The sequence below is a fragment of the Bacillus rossius genome, chromosome 5 (assembly GCF_032445375.1).
Source record: "Bacillus rossius redtenbacheri isolate Brsri chromosome 5, Brsri_v3, whole genome shotgun sequence".
Lineage (NCBI taxonomy): Eukaryota > Metazoa > Arthropoda > Insecta > Phasmatodea > Bacillidae > Bacillus > Bacillus rossius.
Window position 1 is genome coordinate 21,062,767 of NC_086333.1, and position 18,991 is coordinate 21,081,757.

General features: G+C 36.7%; 1 protein-coding gene across 4 annotated transcripts in view; it reads right to left on the bottom strand.

Annotated features, from left to right (window-relative positions):
- Nucleotides 1–17,492, bottom strand: part of LOC134531628 (katanin-interacting protein-like) — a 136,377-nt gene extending 118,885 nt beyond the window's left edge. For 2 of the 4 annotated variants that reach the window (XR_010075048.1, XM_063367385.1), the window contains exons 1-3: nt 17,199–17,461; nt 7,997–8,149; nt 3,078–3,292 (exon numbers count right to left, since the gene is read on the bottom strand). Coding sequence is in view for 2 of the 4 variants with exons in the window: in XM_063367385.1 (XP_063223455.1) it covers nt 3,078–3,292; nt 7,997–8,149; nt 17,199–17,299 (469 nt within the window). In the remaining 2 variants the exon portion in view is untranslated. Of the gene's footprint in view, nt 1–3,077; nt 3,293–7,996; nt 8,163–17,198 lie in introns of all 4 variants that reach the window. The other 2 variants (XR_010075049.1, XM_063367386.1) reach the window with 2 other exon arrangements.
- Between the last annotated feature and the right edge of the window lie 1,499 nt (nt 17,493–18,991).

Here is an 18,991-nt window from a genome sequence, read left to right on the forward strand (position 1 = left end):
CAAGAGCGAAAATAATACTTCACTGCACAGCTACAGCAAGATCCAAGGCCGCAGAAACAGGAGTAGAGTAAAATAAGAAAACATGAGAATCTGACAGTGTTCAACAGTTGCATCTAGGGCCACAGATATTCTCATTAAATTGAGAAAAATGGCTTCTCTGTCAAAAAAACATGCTTCAAGACAAGACGTCTAGAGGGATAAAGAAAACTATGCCTCTGCATATAACCCGCAGTAGATATTTCTTCTAGCTTCAGAGTTAGTAACTGATGCAATGTCAGTTAACTGTCAAATTTGTCGGGCTGCAAAATGGAAAGGTGAAGCACCTGGTATGCATTGAAGAGGAAGAAAGGTGCATTTGCCTCCATTATTGGATTCTCATTAGACACTTTATACATTGCTGACTTTTGAATCGCCAGATGCCAAACATTTACACAAAAACATAACACCATAAAACCGCTGCTTTCTAATGATTTCATTTGAAACTAAAAAAAGTTATAAAGACTGGATTCATACCTATATTTAAAATACAGAGTCAGGTTTACTACAGAATCTTTAGTCTCCTTACTCTACCTGACCAACAGCCAAAATTTCTCTGAATTATCTTTAAAAGCAGTGACACACAGCAAGCTACACAAATGTTGCTACATAGTACAAGTTAAACAGAAAATAGTTTTGCAGCTGCAACACACGTTATATACTGAATAGTGTTACATCAGAAGTTTTAAATCAGAAATTGAAAAACTCTCACCTGAACTGTGTATCGTTCACTGTGTTAAAACTTTACCTGTTGACCTGTGAACGTCAGAGATGCCTAAATGCTTCTACAAAATCAGAAGTTGCTATCATTATCATGGCTAGAGAAGAACACTGCCTAAGAGATATATTCAAAGCAATAAACAGAAATATTCAGAAAATTGCAGACACACATAGGGCTTATGGTTCATAACAGTTTCCTTTAATCTTCTGACAAGGAGAAGATGACAACCCATTTTCATTACAACAAAGAAACCATTCCACTGCATGTTGACAGATGATATAAAGATTCCTGCTATGGATTTATATGCATACAGATTAATGTTTTGCACAACAAGTTTCAATATTATTCTGTGATGCAATGAGCTTTTTCACCAGTTTGTTGTGGATATGTATGCAAAGACTGAATCAAAACGGCTACGATACATATCACTTAATCAGAAGAGAGATTATGTTTTAAATGATAGAAATGTTTCTGATGTTGGCCAGTTGATCATCTCACCATCCAATACCACGCTGCAAGATCTGAGTGGTAACAACAAAATAATGGGTGGTGTTACTCTACTATTGGCTAGTGATTTTTGTCAGATGTTATTCGTCATTCCAACATGGGACAAGAGCTAATGAATTGAAAGCAAGCATCAAATATTCATACATCTGGATTGGCTTTCGAAATGTACAGTTGAGAAGATACATGCAAGTTCATTTCATTGGGATATTCTTCTGTTATGCAATTTACTGCCCAGCTTCCTGAACTAGGAAATGGATCCTTTAATCATCAGAATTCGGATTGCTCGTATCAATCTAAAAACTTGGAAAGATGTTGACAATCACGAACAACTTCTACAGTGTTTTTTTTATTAAAATGCCACAGCATTTTCAAAACATGCGTGGCTCTTACAAAGACTTACCCTTGCACAACAAAACACAAAACGAGTCCATGAGTAACCCAACTAAAATAATTGTAATCTCAAGTTCCACGAAATCTTCATGTTTACAAGTCTATTGACATTGTATGAGATCTTGAAGAGGCGGTAAACTATCCGACTGAATTTCAGAACTCTTTGGAGTTACCAGGCATACCTTCACATATTTGAATCCACTTGTGTTATTCAATGTTACAAGACTATGCATTAAAAAACTCATGCCCTATGAAAATTAAGCTACCATACTGACTGGACAAGCTGCCGTCCAAGATGTCTTCTCTCCCACGTGCCAATTATCCCACTTAAAAAATATTTAAATTTAAATGTCTATAATTCCCAGTTTGTCTCAGTTTTGCTTTCAGCGTCAAAAAAGCACAAGGAAAATATCTTCATGTAGTTGGATTGGATCTGCAAACTCATTGTCTCTCTCTGGACAGCCGTATGTTGGATGATCCAGAGTTAAATGAATTAAAAATCTGTATATTGTAGCTCTCAATGGAAGAACTTTTAATATTGTTTACCAAGAGGCTCTTTACATATAGAATGATTTATCTGTATCTTTAATCTATATTACATAATTGTATCTATATTAATTAAGTAAAAGATAGTTGACTTTGAATATTTTTTTTAAAAATGGGATCATAGTTAAAAACATTTCCAAAGTCATATTTTTAAGATTTATACTGACTCCAAAAGTGGATTAGGGTTCATGGCAAAACCTATGTAAAATAAGTGTGCCAATATTTCCACTTCACTGGGTTGTACAGTATACACTTCGTTATATCCACAAAAAATTTTCTAAAATGTAACAGTTGTTTTTCATTATTCATATAGTTAATGTGTTATTCAGCTTGATGTTTTTCACATTAAAAAAATAATTCACAAATTAAAAAATATAGATAATCGTATATTTTTATTTTTCAAACAACTCTTTTCATTAATTTACTGAATTTATTTATTTACTTTTCTACTTTTATATTTTTTTTTACATTTGTAACACTTTGTGACAATAATTAATTTTATCCTGAGCGAAGAATCAAGAGGCGCAGTGGCGGAACTATCAGGAGGAGCAAAGATGAACTTATTAGCATGATTACCAGTCATGTTCACTCTATGCATATATAAATACAGAGTTAAATAGCTATCATAAGTACATAGGTTTATCGTAGGTTATAGAACAGCACTAAAAAAGGATATTTAGCACCCTTATATATTATGCACAGTGCAAGTGTTCTGCCTCGAGATTTTTATAGAGAAGAACGGGTACATTAGCTGGTCATTAATATTTTAACACCATACTTAGTTTGGTATCAGTAAAAAAGAACTTACTGAACAAAGTAACTAAATAAGTAAATGTGTTTGAGAATCGTACACAATATGAAGCACGTGAGGTCTCACCGTCCAGCGTCTTGGTGAGTCTCCCCTTGTGCTTCTTGTCGAAGAAGCTGAGCGAACTCCAGGACTCCTCGAGCGCCTGGTTGTGCACTGCCCCCTTCACCTGCGCGCTGAGCTGTGGCCTGCGCGGACTGCTGCCCGCGGACCTCGTGCCTGCCAGCACGGAGCGTCGCCCGTGCTGCACGGAGCCCCGCCGTGCCGTCATCGAGGCCTCGTGCCTGACAGCAGTCCACCACCATGCATAATATCTGTCCAACTACAGCATCTTAGACTGTAACAGTTGCACCACTCGACCCTTTCATCTTGGCTTAACTAATAAATTCTTAAATAACTTGCTAGATGTTGTGTCCACTCATTCTGTAGCTGGCATGAACTTAGGTTCATAATATGAGGGCATCATACCAGAAGGGCGTATCAACACTTTTTGCAATATCGAGATAAATGTAATATAACCCAATTAGGTTCATAAACACTTATTCAGAGCTTCTGAAAAACATAACCATGAATTGAATGATAATACCATGTTATGTAGACAAAGGAAGGAAAAAACAGTCAAACTTTAAATGACTCCCCTGTAAACTTGCATTTTCGTTGATACGCCCTTTTGGTATGATGCCCTCGAATGTATAGGCAAACTGAGCTATGAATGTCGAAGGAAGGTCAGCTTCGCTACTATTCGCTAGACTCAAACTGCAGGCAGTCGCTGCAATTAATCATGACAGTGTGAGCCAATGGTTGATGCAGTCATCTCAAGACAGCAGTCCATGTGATCACTGCTTTAGTACTAGTAGTATGGTGAAAAATAAACTGGACATATATCAAACTTGTACCAAGGAAAACTCATTTCCATTTCCATTTAATTAATTATGTTCCCACAGAGTATATGGAATGCAAGCAAATAAACAACCAAAACTGAGTGATGACTTAGTCCATAAAGTTAAAGCATGGTAAAGGTAGACGCACCAAAAAATACTAATGTGGCCAAGAAATTTGTACTGTTATACTAACATTCAACAATAACATTTTCTGTCACACCAAAAGTAAAATCATCATCATAGAGATTTTTCAGACTAGTAAAACTCTTCCTCATCAGTATCTTTAAAAGAACTGGATCAGTTTTTATACCTGACATTGGTCCATCACCATTTTTCTTGAGATGAATTTTCTCATTGGAATGTGCCTTTTCTTAATCATGTATTAAGTTATCATGCAGTATAATTAAAGATCTTTAGATTAGAGAACACATTAGAGGACAATACACTAAAATTAAATACGTACCAAGTTTTCCTATGCCACTTTTTTTTTTTACTTGAAAAGGCATCCGTCCGCTATTTTCAGTTACCATTTTGTACCTTTTAAATAAGCTAAGGACATTTATTTTAAAAAAAATTTGCATCTGTATTCTTATTGTTTATGAAATTTTTTGGCGTTCAAACTACACAACTTTCCTAAACTTGTAAATAAACAAACAACATGAAAATACAGCTAACAGAACAAACACACCATTTTCTTGTTTAATAAGAATTTTTTATTGGCTAGCTATGAAAACTTTTAGTGCTTTTATCTGTACAAAGTGAAACTCTATGGTAAGATGGTCCCTACCTAAGCCACTTCTACGTAAGTGGATGTTACGACAGTGAAAACCAAATTTGTGAGTATTGACTTTAATCTTGCTGAGGGTATGGTTGGGAGAAGTTGGTGAAAACAGTAGTAAGTACCCTTCAGCCAAGACTGTGTCCCAGTATGAGCAGAAGCAGACGCCACAGTGTATACAAGTAAGACACTGTCTCACATTGTTTCATTCCTTCTTGTAGCTAACAGACTTCAATGTATGTCGACCTGACAAGTATGTGAAAATTTGGGATTCATTCAAAGAGTGAAAGAGTGAATGTTTGATGGAATTGAAGTAGGCGCCTACTTCTCCCGTTGCCGTTCCTTCACTTCTGCCTCCCCTACCCCTTCTTCCCCTCCTTCCCTTCTGACGTTTCGTGACGTAGGCGCCCCCTCCACTTTCCAAGCTTACGTTCATGCTGGTGGCGCCCCCTGTTTGATGTGTTTTATACAAGCCTTGGTTCAGCCTTCAGCTGGCCTGTTTTGTCCGGGGTCATCAGCTGTGTGGTGGTGCGTCGAGAACCATGGGTGACTATGGTCTTGTCAAGAGTTCTCGTCGGTGTCACACGTTTATCACGTTTGAATTGATTTGAAGTGCTTGTTGTGGCCAAGAAAAGTTTAGTGCATAACTTTGTTTGGTTTGTAGCCATGCTTTAAAGTTTGCTTTTATACATTGCAGTTATGAGTCGCCTTAGCTTTGGTGAGGTTGACGGACTTCCTTTATTAATAAATATACGTTAGTTTTGAAATCCCTTTTTTTGTCTTTTACAGCCATTTTGGCAACACTAATTATTAGCCAGATTCTCTCTGTATGGCTCTACCATAAGAGCCGAGGTTCCAATATTATAGTCTGTGGTTTCAATAATATCCATTCAATAAAATATAAATGGTATCGAAATAACAAAAGTATAAAGTTGCTTTCCAAATCAAAACAATATAAAAACTCTTGATACAAAACCACCCTGGCATTCACCAATAACATGTGTAAATTTTATAAATGTCAATTGTCTAAAAATACCTGGTGAACCAATTTCATACTTTTTCAGGACCATTTAGAAATATTTTTCAACAAGATTTTTTTTTATCAAAGGGTGATTTCTCAATAAACATATAATCAAATTTAAACATGAGCCAATGTAATAAAGAATGAATGCACCGACTTTTAAAAAAAGAAAGCTTAAACATTTTCAGAGATAACTACCACATGATTTAAGTGGAGAGTCACAAAATATTTTCATTTAATGTGTGGCTATAAACTGACAAGAGGTGTCAAAAAACAAAATGTAAGTTAGCAAAATGGTGCTGGAAATTAAAGTTTCGTGACATTCAGCACCGTTACTGTTTATTTGGAGACCTTTTCCTGACTTTCGGGACTTTTGTGACCTGTAGACATCTTGCCAGTGTAAGATATATATTTCTTTATTTTTATTTTTTAGTTTTCCTTCAACAGAAAAAGGTTTTTAGCAATGGCGTATGTCCAAAAACTTACATCAAGTCAAGAGATTAGATGTTTTTTATTTTATATTGGTTGAGTTCAACGCCACTTCAAAACCAGGAGATTAGCAATGATCAAACACTTGAAACCAGAGAAGGAAACTGGGGATGAAACCATACCAGCATTGCCCAGATTTATTCTGGGAAACCATGGAGAATTACATTAAGTTGGCCAAACTATGATTCAACCCATATCTCCAGAATGAGTCTCATGCATACCTACTGCGCCACCTGCTCAGTAAAACAAGAATGTTTTGCTAATTTTAAGAGATTAAAGCTGATACTAAGCTTATTATTAACTGTCATTTTATGTAACTGTACTTCTGTCGCAATATTATGGAGTCTGCATACCCAGTTATATTTAAGCCGCTGTTGCAACATGTCTGAATACGGGTCGTAAATAAAAAAGAAGGATAACGAGGAAGAGCTACTTTTAAAATGACATGTTGCAAGAGACTGTAACTAATTTTGTATTTGTAAATGTAACTGTAAAATTAGTAGATATGTAACTGTAAAATTAGTAGATGTGTAAGTAATCGTATTTTCAGGCTACGAATGTATCATCTTGTCAGTACGACATCTTTTGTAAAGGCCATGGACATAAACTTTAATAGGCATGTTAGTTTTGATTAAGTGTATGTCAATGTAGCTTTGGCATTCAGTAGGTATGTTGGAGTCAACCTTGTTATGTGAGAATCAATGCTTTAGTCTTGTACACATTTTCATGTATATTACCGAGCTTCTTCCAAAGCTATTTTGTAAAATGTTTAAAATATTTTAAATTTTATTCATATTTTATTTATATGTATTGCTTGATCGGTAATTTATTTATTTGTAAATTCTCATCATCAAGCGGCTCTTGTAAGTTGTGTGATTTAAACTTAATACATTATTGTGGAATTAAATCTGAGCATGAGTTGAAATCAAACTTGTTTCATTTCAGACTCCTGTTCTGTCTAGTAGAGACTTTCTAAATGATAGGCACACAGGCTGGGTCTACTTAAAGGCCTTAATTTACTTTTGTACGCAACTGGCGGGGCAGGGTTTTGGATGCAATAGGCCCAGGGCCTCCACTGGTTTCAACGTGAAGCAGGACCTGATACAAATTTAATTGAATGAAGAGATGAAGGACTCATACATTTAAATTTTGGTTTATAGAGAGACTTGGACATGGACCAAGTCACAAATCACCTGCCTCTGAGTATCCTGCAGGAGATTCTCAATCATTTATTGCTCTTGGATCAGATGGGGCCAGTGATACAGCAAAAAGGACGTGTAATACATTGAACAGGGGCATGCAGTATTACTTGTTACAGAATTCGTGACTCTGCGGGTATGAAACAAAAGATCAGTTGTGAAGTACTGCACATGTCCAGTGACAATTTTAAACTGACCATCTCCCAATAATCCACTAAGCCAGATGGGTTGCAGATTTAAAAAAAATTGATAAAAAATACACAGAGGCTTTCAATTCTTAGATATTCATCTCAAACAGAACTATCAGTAAACAGTCTTTTTCTTACAGTTTATCTACCACCAAGTAATTTCTACATAAAATGCCACCAAAAATCTTTTATGGAAGTGGACCAGCCTGGTTGTGTTATTTTCGCAACTACGATAACCATACCTGTACGTCCGTATCCTTAAAATCTTTCTAAATCAATTCTGCCAACCATCAGTTAAAAATATAGAAACTATACATTAAAAGCATTGTTGAAATGGAATTTAGAAATAAACTACAGTAAGAACAATTTTTTGGTCACAAGAAAATTTCACAACACACCACTGGAGACGGACAAGCTGGGGCAACTACTCACAGGCCGAGGTCGTCCACGAGCAGGCTGGCCATGAGGGTCTGCATCTCGCTGGTGGGCGACGCCTCAGCTCGGGTGCCGCTGTGCAGACTGCCGCCGTCCGGGGTCGACTCCAGCGACAGCTTCCACGAGCCCGGTCGGTTCTTGCGCACGTTGCTGCAACGAGACCCTACCAGCCATCTACTCTCTCCACATACAATGTATGTTTGAACATTTGGCATATGTTTACACACAAAGCAAGTTCATGAAATTATTTGAAAATTACAATTTAGTCTTGGAAGTAAGGGTAAAATTTACAAGGTTAATTAAATGCATGATTTATACTAGGAAATTAGTGTGTAATTACTAAAAAGTTACTAAGCAGAAAAACTTTACAAAATAATTATTATAAAGGGTTTGAATTTGATTTCGAAAAGAGTAATGAGAGTATGCTATGTGACACACAGACAGTAGAGACAAATATTTGGGATCCTGCAAGACTGGAGTAGACTCCGAAAGTATTTGCAATAATTCAAATTAATACTGTTTATTATAATGAATGTACGTAACGACACCTAATGTAAGGGGGTCATTCTTCATTATCTGACACCACCATGTTTCCAATGTAAGGAAAGGGATTGAGTATGAGTTGTAATTTGGTAGGGCAAGGGTTCAATATTGGATTGGGCTGTGAGTTAGTGATTTTCACACTTGCCATTAAGTAATGCTGCATAGTTGTTTAACACTTTCTGCCCTGATGTGCCGCAAATTTAAAATATTTGACAAAAAATTTATTTTTCACCTAAATTCCCTAATATAACATTTGTTAGCCTATTGTTCATCCTGATCCAATCTTTCCTACTATAGTCCCAATAAGCTTTCCCAGCGCTGCAACCGATAGCCCGGAGTGATTTTGCCAAGGAAGTACTAGACATCATTTAAATTCCTACCTGGGGCCACTAACGCGACCACTAACAGTGTCCGGCTTCATGACTGAGAGTGCTTTTCTCAGCGTCCTCCCAGGGCAGCCCACTTCCCAGAGCTAAGCTTAGGTTAACCGCTCCAGTCATGCCCCATTATAATGTTCCAGGTCTGTCGGGCACGCATAGGCGCTCACCCTAACACTTTTCTCATAAGCCAACATATTTCCCTCTCCTTCTATTCCACGAACCTCAGCCAGGTCACTGAACGAGGTCTTTAACCTCACCTCTCGGCGAGCCGGGATCGCGGTCACCTTGCTGGCCGACGAAAGGCCTGCTTTCGCCACCTCGTGGCGAAGAGGCCAACTACTTTACTTTAGTACAGTGACACCTCTACCGGCCACCACCAATCCTCTCTCCAGTTCCTTTTTAGCTCGATAGAGGGCGAACCAGCTGGGCCCATAAGTGCCAGGCTTACGCTAGTCCCTCTTGCGGGACTTTTGTTAACTAACCCCAAGTCTGTTTTCCCTGTACCCTGACGGAGCGCGCTGCCTTTCGGAGCGCGCTGCCTTTCGGAGCGCGAGTGATCTCCAATGCCACTTAAGTTAGGCTACCAAATACTTTGTTATTTTTTTCTTATGGTTGGCAGAGCGAGCCCTCCGCGCACTAACTCTAGCCAATCAGATAAGTTCCCCCAATTCCTGGACCTCCAGGCCCCTAACACAAGTTTTTAACTACATGCAGTCCTATGGATTGATTGATTTGTCCTTCTGTCGTCACCGTGGTCGCATCCCTCCAGTGCTTCTAGGCCGCGACTCTATTCAGAACCAGTCTCGTCGTGACTTACTTAAAGGATGTGATCCTATGTAGTCCGGGAGTGATCCCCAATTTTTGTTTTCTAGTTTGCTAGTCGCTTTAGTTCTGATTACTAGGTAATCTCGTAGCATGACCCGCGTGTGACTACCGCGAGCACTCGTGCAGCTTCAAAGGGAGTGATTTTCAAAATTCCACCCCCAGAATGGAAAGTGGAAAATTCTAAGTCTTTTGCCTATAGTTCGCTCCCTACTTAACTTTTGACCTGACTTCTCGATTCCTGTTGCTTATCACATATTTCTATTCTTGAACACTGGATCCTTTTTTTTTTGTTCCAGTGGGGTCCAAGAGATGGTGCAAGAGTTCAGGGTTTTCTCCAACTCAAGCCCATCACGAAATTCAACTAAATTTACATACTCGCTTCTAATCACCGTCAGTGAACAGTCAAAGATGAGATATAGTGAAATCAGATTATACATAGTCCTGCACTGCTTGGGCTAACAAACGTTTCACCTTCCTAATTAAATTTATTTATGTTATTTTTTTGTGAAAACATGATTATTAAATTGTACAATTTATAATCTACTTGTAATTTATACCTTTTTACAGCCTGGGCCCCCAATTAACTTTAATCTGTGTATTTTTGTAATTTCGAAACTATCAAAAGTAAATAATGAAAACCATAATTAACAATAAAAAGGGTAAGCTTTATGCAAAACTCTTCTTTTTTATTTATTTTTTCAAATACAAACCATTATCTACTTCCTATTGTGAGAAGTAAGTTTCCTGTTTTTAATGTTTCTCCCTTGTGTACCTCTGAATGTACTATAGTATCTTTCTCCCACTTAAAGCAACTTCCAGGGTTTTTATAACATAAATTAATAAAAAGCTTTCTTTAACCACACAAGGACAGAAACACTCTACATGGACGGGTCGCTGGGTGCTGCTACTATAGCAGAGACATGAGTACCAGCTGCCCGGGGCAAACTATGTGAGGCTTGTGACCTGCTAGTCTCTTAGTGACAAAACATTATCTCTGCCTAACTACTAATTACTGGCCTAACATTGGCCCAAAAAGACCATTCTTTTGGATCTTCCTAAACACACACTGTAAAAACTAGTACTGAACCCACTGCACCAAAATGATTTGTCAGCTCAACGCATGCACAAGGTTTGCATGCCCAATGCTGAGAGCGGGCCAGGTCATTGTGGAGGCCTGAAACAGGAGAATCAAGGGTAGTACTCCATATGGGTGCAATCATACCAAGTCCCTATGCCCTTCTAACACAGTGGTACATATATTAACCAAGCCACTTACATGCTGCCTAGACAAACCTCTCCCTCTACCAACAAAAAAATCAAACAGAACTGATAACTAATGAAGCAATTGCATTTGGGTTTCTTTTAAAAGCTTTCCTTCAGTTCTTCTCTACTTTCCCAAATTTCCCCAACTATAAAAACCATATCTCGGTCACTGAATTACTTTCTGAGGGTGAGTTCATTAACAGGTGTATGAATATCAAGCATAAAAATATACATTTGTCATCCAAAAATTTAGATGCTGTAAATTGTGTGTTTGTGTGTATGTGTCTTTACTGAAAATATAAAGCTGCCAACTTTGATTTTATTCACATTAAGTGTCTTCGAAAAAAGTAATTATTATCTAGGCTGATCTTCCATTAAATAAAAACCATAAATTATAAGTGATCAAAAGTTTTAAATAAAACTTTTAGTTTTTCCTGCACCAATGCATGAGAACACAAGAACACTGCTAGTGACAGACCCCATTCACACTGCACCCTCACGGGAAGACATGCTGTACTCAGTACCTACCGAGCAGTTTTAAAAAGCACAACTTGATATGTCCTCGTTATAGATGTCCATTACGTTATGTTATTCTGACAAGTATATACTACAGCTGGAAAATCGATACGATTAAAATTTATGTATACCACCTGAGGTCGAAAAGCAAACCACGTTTTACATCAAAAAACTTGTGCTCCAATAATTAAATCAAAGGCATGCCAAAAAAAGAAGGTTCTAACAAATCAATATATTTTCCCCTTATTTAATATTTGATTGCGTTCCAATTCCCTCTTGCTACCTCATGATATGTATGTCACAGAGTGCAAGCTGTCTAGGTGTCAAAACTCAGAGAGTGAGAGTGAGAGACACTGTACACTCTCTGCACACACACACACCCACTTATTGGGAGCAATTTTGGTTTTTGAAGTGTAAACACATTTCTAGATTATAATGAGAATGCTATTGTACACAAAATTTGTAAGAACTTAATTGACTGCATGAATGGCACTTGGTTATAAAAATAAAATACCTTGTACTCTGCAAAAGATTATAGAGGTACAATTGAACAAGAAAAAAATGAGTGTAATTATTAATTTCAGACATTTCAAAAACACTTTAAAATTGCTCAGAAGTATAAAATGATAATTATGTAGTTTAGCCAGTTTAATGACACAAGTTAAACAAACCAAAGAAATAATTTTTGGCATTACCATTAAAAATTTGTTACCCACTTCCACGGTAGACATATATTTATAATAAATAAATGTTTTTTAATGTAGATTTGTACACTTCGGACATTTTTGGTTCTTTACAAAGTGTACATTTGGCCATATTTAGGCCTACTTAATTTAAAGGTCAAGTAATGTCATTCTTGATGTTTCAAGCTGCTTTGTCTGGCTAACACATTTTGAAATCCACATAATACTGTTTCTAAACAATTGTATTCATTTAATTATTTTATTTGTTATTTTAATGCTAAAGTTTCAAGTATTTACTTTTATTTCTTTATGTTGTCTCAGTTATAACATACACTATTTTTCTATATAAATCACAAAATATTCAGGCAAGCGCAAATGACTTATTGACTTTCTGCTCCCATTCAACACAGCCACGTGCCACGATGATACGGAATTATAGTCCCTCTGAAATAAGAAAGTTTAAGGGTTTTTTTTCCCCTTTATTCCTGATTCTTGTACGGTAGACTTCCGATAATCTGGCACGTTCAGGACTTTGCAGGTGCCGGTATGCTAAAAATGCCAGCACTTAGGGCGATATCTCCCATGATAGCTAAATACTATGTTGTAGAGCAAATACATCTGCAAGATGATGTTTAGGAGGAACATAACGATAAACATTTCAACCCAAATACAGGCTAAAAATAAATTTGTTAACGGCTGCCAAGTTCTTTTGAAGAAATACGCCAATCACTTCTAAGCAATTCGGAAATAATACCGGTTTACGCAGAGCACTAAAAAATGTTGTTTTTGGATTGAGTTTGCTTAGGTGGCTTAAGTCCGCTCATTCCCTGAGGATTCCAGACCATCTGGCATTCTGGGCCATTGGATGCTAGACTATCGTAAGTCTACTGTATTTGATTTATTAAGGTTATAGGTACATTGCACTGCTGTGAAGAAAGGCTTAGGGTGACAGAGCTTTCGAAATATCAGTGGATTCTAAGCAACTTGGGTATTGACTCAGTGCTCATATGTCATGCCGGGAGTGTAGTGATCAAACCCAAAACCCTTGCTACAACTACGTCACCCATTAGCAATTACATCCTCCGACGACCGTTTCTTAAAATGTGTATCATTTTCATGTGCAGTGCTAAGGTTTGCTGTAGTTATTTCTCGAGGTAAAGTAAAGTACGTTACTGTAGGCATAGGTGGTCATACAATTTATTACCCCATTTCACTAAAGACACAGATAGGTTATGTCAAGATAGCCCTGTTCCAAATAACAATAAAAACCATAGTTACATAGTTAGTGGGTTTTTCTTTTTATCCTAAATGAATTCTTAAAAAGACAATGGATACATATAACTTATTTTCTAACTTTCTACATTTTAAAGATATTTCAATGAGTATATGGTGTTTTACCTTCCTATAACATATTCCAACAGTATTAAAATTATCTATCTCTGTTTTGATAATTTTTATCTAACAATTTCCTTCTTCTTCATAGTCCTTCCCAACACCAAACCTTTTAGACTCCAGTTAGAATTGAAAAACATGCTTTTTATGATAATCAAGGAAAAATAGTAATAGGACTAATCACAATATAAATTATTAGAAATGTTTTGGAGATCACTTTTGACAAATAGATTACATACTCACACTGTGCTAGAATAGGCAGCAGAGAAGAAAGTACTAAAAAAAAAAATTTCAACCCTTCACATGGATTTTAATACTAACACTAAAAACATCAATTACAAAATTTTATGACACAACCAAGTCATGTAATACCAAGACAAAATGATGTTTTCGGTGTAACCGAGCCATCTTTGTGCGGGCTGGTTGTGTTTCGCCACAGTAACATGGCGGCGCAACTCGGTGACGGGAGCATGTGGTGGACTCAGGCGGTGGTTGTGCTGACACCGCACATACCGATGTGTACCGCGGGCTGTGCGTCCAGCGCTGCCTCGTGCTGACATTTCTGGACAACTCTGTCCCTCGAGGCGCAAGCGACGTGTGGCCTACACAGCAGGCTTGTGCCCTGATTGCCCAATTTGGAGACGGTGGAACCAAAACCTTCTGGAAGGGAAATCAAGGGTTTTTAAGTGAAAGTTACTGTAAGCTGCAGGCTCTGGCCCGGGATGTAGAATTCGCCACTGTGGAGAGGACAGGAGTCGTAGATACATGAGATCATTTGTCTATGTAAGTCTCTCTAGACTAACTTAATTGTCTGGTTAACTTATCTTTATATGTTAGCAAGAGTTACTGAGAGTAAAGGTTTTGATACTCTCTCTTGTATGTTGGTCGCTGGCATACCTGTAAATGGTTAACGATAAAGAAATTCCAGGTCTCATAATTTTAGCTATTCTCTATGTAAACGTAAGTGAAAGAATGACGTGAAACACCTTAAAATATTTTTTGTTATTTAAAATAAATGTCAGTTTTTAAAACTTAAGCTAAAGATTATTATTATTAAGGGTAAATGTTCAGTATTATGTACATACAAACTGATCCATTGATACTGAAGGCATGATACTGTGGTACATTATGCTTGCTATTTTAATTTAGTGCGTCTAAAGATACTTGACATAACAACAACTTGGCCAAAATACATTTTTGTAATTATAGTTTTGTAAGTAACCTTTTTTAACATTTAAATGTTATTTTTAATGGCTAGTTTAGTTTTTAATTAAAAGTTTTTTTTATTTAGTTTATTTTTAATGCTCTTGTTATTATTAATTATATTTATTCGGTGGGGAGTTGCACGGGGAGTGCGCAATGAGTTAACTCGAGTACTTAGTGACTTTACGGGACAATTGGTAATAGAAGTGCAAGTTGGCAGCCCTGGAAAAAGGTGTGTGGGTGTATGTTTTGCAAAGACATTGGGATTCAAAGTCAGCGGCTGGTCGAAAGCAGACCTTCTGGGTGCTTCATTCGCGCGTGCCAAGTAAAATTCACCTGACGTCTGTTGGCTATATAGCAATGGTCGGGCGCGGAGTGGAAAAGTTCACGCTGAGTCTCGAGCACGTATTGCTCGGCTGTCGAGGTCAGACTAGACATATTTATTGCAGGCAGCAAGAAATTTTAATGCATGTTTTGATAATTGGCTACGAGTGTGTTTGGTGCACACACGAAAGAAACTGTAAGTATATTTGCTCCGATTATTTTGGGTGTAGGTTGTGAGAAATGGACAGAAACTCCATCACTGTTGTACAGCTTACTCTTCGTGAAGAGGACTAAATTTTTAAAGTTTTAGTTTCATGCACGCCCTTAGAGTTTTTCGTAATATTATAAATTGCTGTTTTGTTAATACGTAGTATGTTTTTTTGTATTTACTTTTAATGTTAATGGCATCATACAGTTTTGAAGGTTTTCGGCTGTGTAGGGATAGTTCTTATAGGGCCTATAAGAAGTTTGTAGGATTATGTAATGAAATTGTTTTGCTGGTAGTCAATTTTTATGTAACTATGTTTTTATTTCAATTTGTTATAATTTTATCTTTTTGCGCTTAATCAAATATCTACCATCATATTTACTGGAGCATTTACGTTTGTAATGGATACCAAAATTTCGTTAAAGTATTACGTAAAATAAAAATAAAAGTTAGTATGATTAATAACATTTTCTTTTATTTCAGCAAATGCCCACATTGACACCATTATCTTTGTGCTCTGCTTTTTAAGGAACTGTTTTCAATATAATTTTTCTTAACACTCGGTCTCGATTTTTGCTTGCATTTTGCGTATCGTGTTGCAGTTAGTTTCAATTTATTTATTTTTAAACCAGTCAGGTGTTGAGCTTATGCTATTTACCGAGTGCAGAGGGTAGATACCACAATATAACAAAGAATTATGGTAGTAATTTTAATACAAAAGAAAAATTTTCAACACTATTTGACTTTTTGCTTGTATTGTGATATTGGAGTTTTTGTTTGGCCAGGATCTTCTTTCTACGTACTAAATTAAAACAAGCATCATGTAGCACTGGATCAATGTATGTGTATATGTATAGTACCTATGTATATATGTATATATAATTGCAACTATAAAGACAAATTAATAAAGGTAGGCTGTCCAGTAGAGCAGCCACTATCTGTGCTTGCTATAGTGACGTAAATTTATGATGTGATTTAATAGCAAAGCTGTAAATGTTCCTCATGAGAGATATCCTTGATTGTTGTCATGCCCTACTACCTATTAACTTGATAATAGCTGCAACCTGATCCTGTGGTTGTCCAGAGATATTTAGGAATACAGCATAGCCGAGAATGATTTCTAAAAGACAGAAATGTTATAGTCAGTATGATACAGCTAGGGCCAACACTGTTTTCCACCCTAATTAGGCACAGATTGTGTCAGATGTATACACGTAATGACGATTCCTATTATACCTCAGGTGCAATCGCACGTAACACGTGAGCCCTCCCTGCCACCATAATGTTACAAAAAAAAACCTGTCCAGGGTTAATGCTTGGTTTAGATGCACATTAGACACTCTCTCATGTCCAGGCCGTACATGAAAAAAATTTCAATTATAATTTAAAACTTTTAATTACCTTCCACTGTTTGCATCACAAAAACAAAATACAAATTATACAAGAACTCACATATGGAGACAAACAGTATCAAGTTGCTATGCTCAAAAACAATAGTGGCAGCCGTGTAAGTGCACAAGCTACCTATTTTACCTTTAAATGGTATTTTATTGTAATCTCACAGGAATTTTGATTGGTATTGTTATAAAAAAAAACAATTTTGTAAGTTTAATACTTTAATTATGGAAAAGCTGCGACTCTAGAAAATTCTGTTATAATTTTTATGGAAAAGTAGCTTTCCTTCCGAATTACCTTATAATAATTCTTTCTCATTGTAGTATCGCATTTCTTTATTAATTATTGATTAACATTCTATCATTCTATTTTTGGATACACTTTTTAGCCAACTTCAAGAATAAGACAACGGTTGCAATAAATTAAACTAAATAACTTAAACTAGCAAACTTCCAAATAACACTTACCCTGATAAATCCTTGAACCATTTTGGCACATTTCTTTCCAAATCTAAAAACGATGCATTTTGAGGTTTATCTTTAGGTTCATCTTCCGCGTGATTTTTCATCTCCTAGAGAAGACATTTAAAACTCAGGAATAAGGAGAAATTATTTTGGTAATAGTAACATTACTTTAATTCAAATTCCTATCTGGAACTAGAAAGTTGGTCAAATTATTATTTTTAACATTTCACCACCGCCACTAAGAAATAAACATTTACAAGTTATGGTTGCATAGCAACCGAATATCACAACAAATATAACTTTAAACAAAACATATTTCCATAGAGTTAAATAATTATCAGAAGACAGCATACTATGAAGTCACTTTTAAACTGTGGCTTCGTCATATTGTTCCGCCTATCACTTTTAAGAAATATTGTTTAGTAATGTCTGATGATGGTAATTAAGTAGGAATTAGAATCTCCGTCGTTAAAAAAAGTCACTTTCATAAAAAATAAAATTTGCGTGTACTTATGTACACTTGTTGAAAGTTATTCATACTTGGCTTAATACAAAACTAATTTTAATTTTATATGTAAATAATTACACGAAGAAAGTAAAATGATTAAAGTATAAATTAAATCAATTTAAAAAATTCATTGATTGATTGGAGAAGTTATGCAGAATGCTGACCGAAGACAATTAATATTAAATGCAATGTAGACAATTGTATTGCAATTTGTTGTGCTCGTCACCAGCCAGTGACAGATTTAGAAATACGACTCACTCCCAGAAGGGTGCACAGGATAATACACTTCTGAAGTAATAGGCCGGTATTCCACTGTAAAATATTTTATAAAACATCTTTTATAAAATATATTTTCGATCTTTTAATAAAATATTTGATAAGTGCTTATTTTATAAAAGTTCTTGACTGTCAAGTACACTACATAAAAGATTGTTGTCAAAGAAGTAGTCAGTAATTGCATAGCATTTGATTGTTTGTAGTGTATTAAGTGTTCATTAAACAGTTAAACTTATTAACCACATTGAATTGTTTAAAGAAAACATTACTATGGATGACAGGCCCCCCACAAGATTCTGTGGGCCCAGTTGCTAGAGGTCATGATGATCCCCCGCCACCATTTTTTTATACTAAAAAGATTTTAAAAAAATTTTGGCTTCTATGTATTGACGCCGACCGCCAATGCTCCTCTGTCGCATAGACCGCTATGCCTCATCAACGTCTCGCAAAAGCGTGTGCACCGAACGCGCCCGTGCGCGCAGCAAAGTGCAGTTCGTGCGACGAGGCAAACACCATACAACGAGTGCTACACCGGCGCAAGGATCCGGCCGGGTGTGGCATATCCTTCCGCCGCACTACAAAAAATTGTTATAATTATGTTTTTCCACAGGATTTTATTAAACATTATTTTTTATTAATTAATAATTAAGTCTTTGCAAAATCATGTTTCAATGTGCGATTTGTCCCGAACCTGGCCGGTTCAGTTTCCCGCGAAATTCACACGTTTCCGCGGGAGGGCTGGCGGGGGAGGGGGGTCGAGCGCGGCGACACCGTCAGTGTCCTTCGAGAGCTCAACCAGGCCGGCAGCCTGCGCGCAACGCGGAACCTTCAACCTTTGCATTCACCGACATGTAGTTTTCCATAGTGTAATTTCTTTTCAACCTTTTGTACAGTTCTGCGGTCGGCCTAAATTTACCATGAGGTACTTAACTTAATTCAATCAGTGCTCCGAGATGAGTGTTCCACGTCATACGTAAGTACTGTGGGGAGAGTATGTGGTTTTACGTCGGCG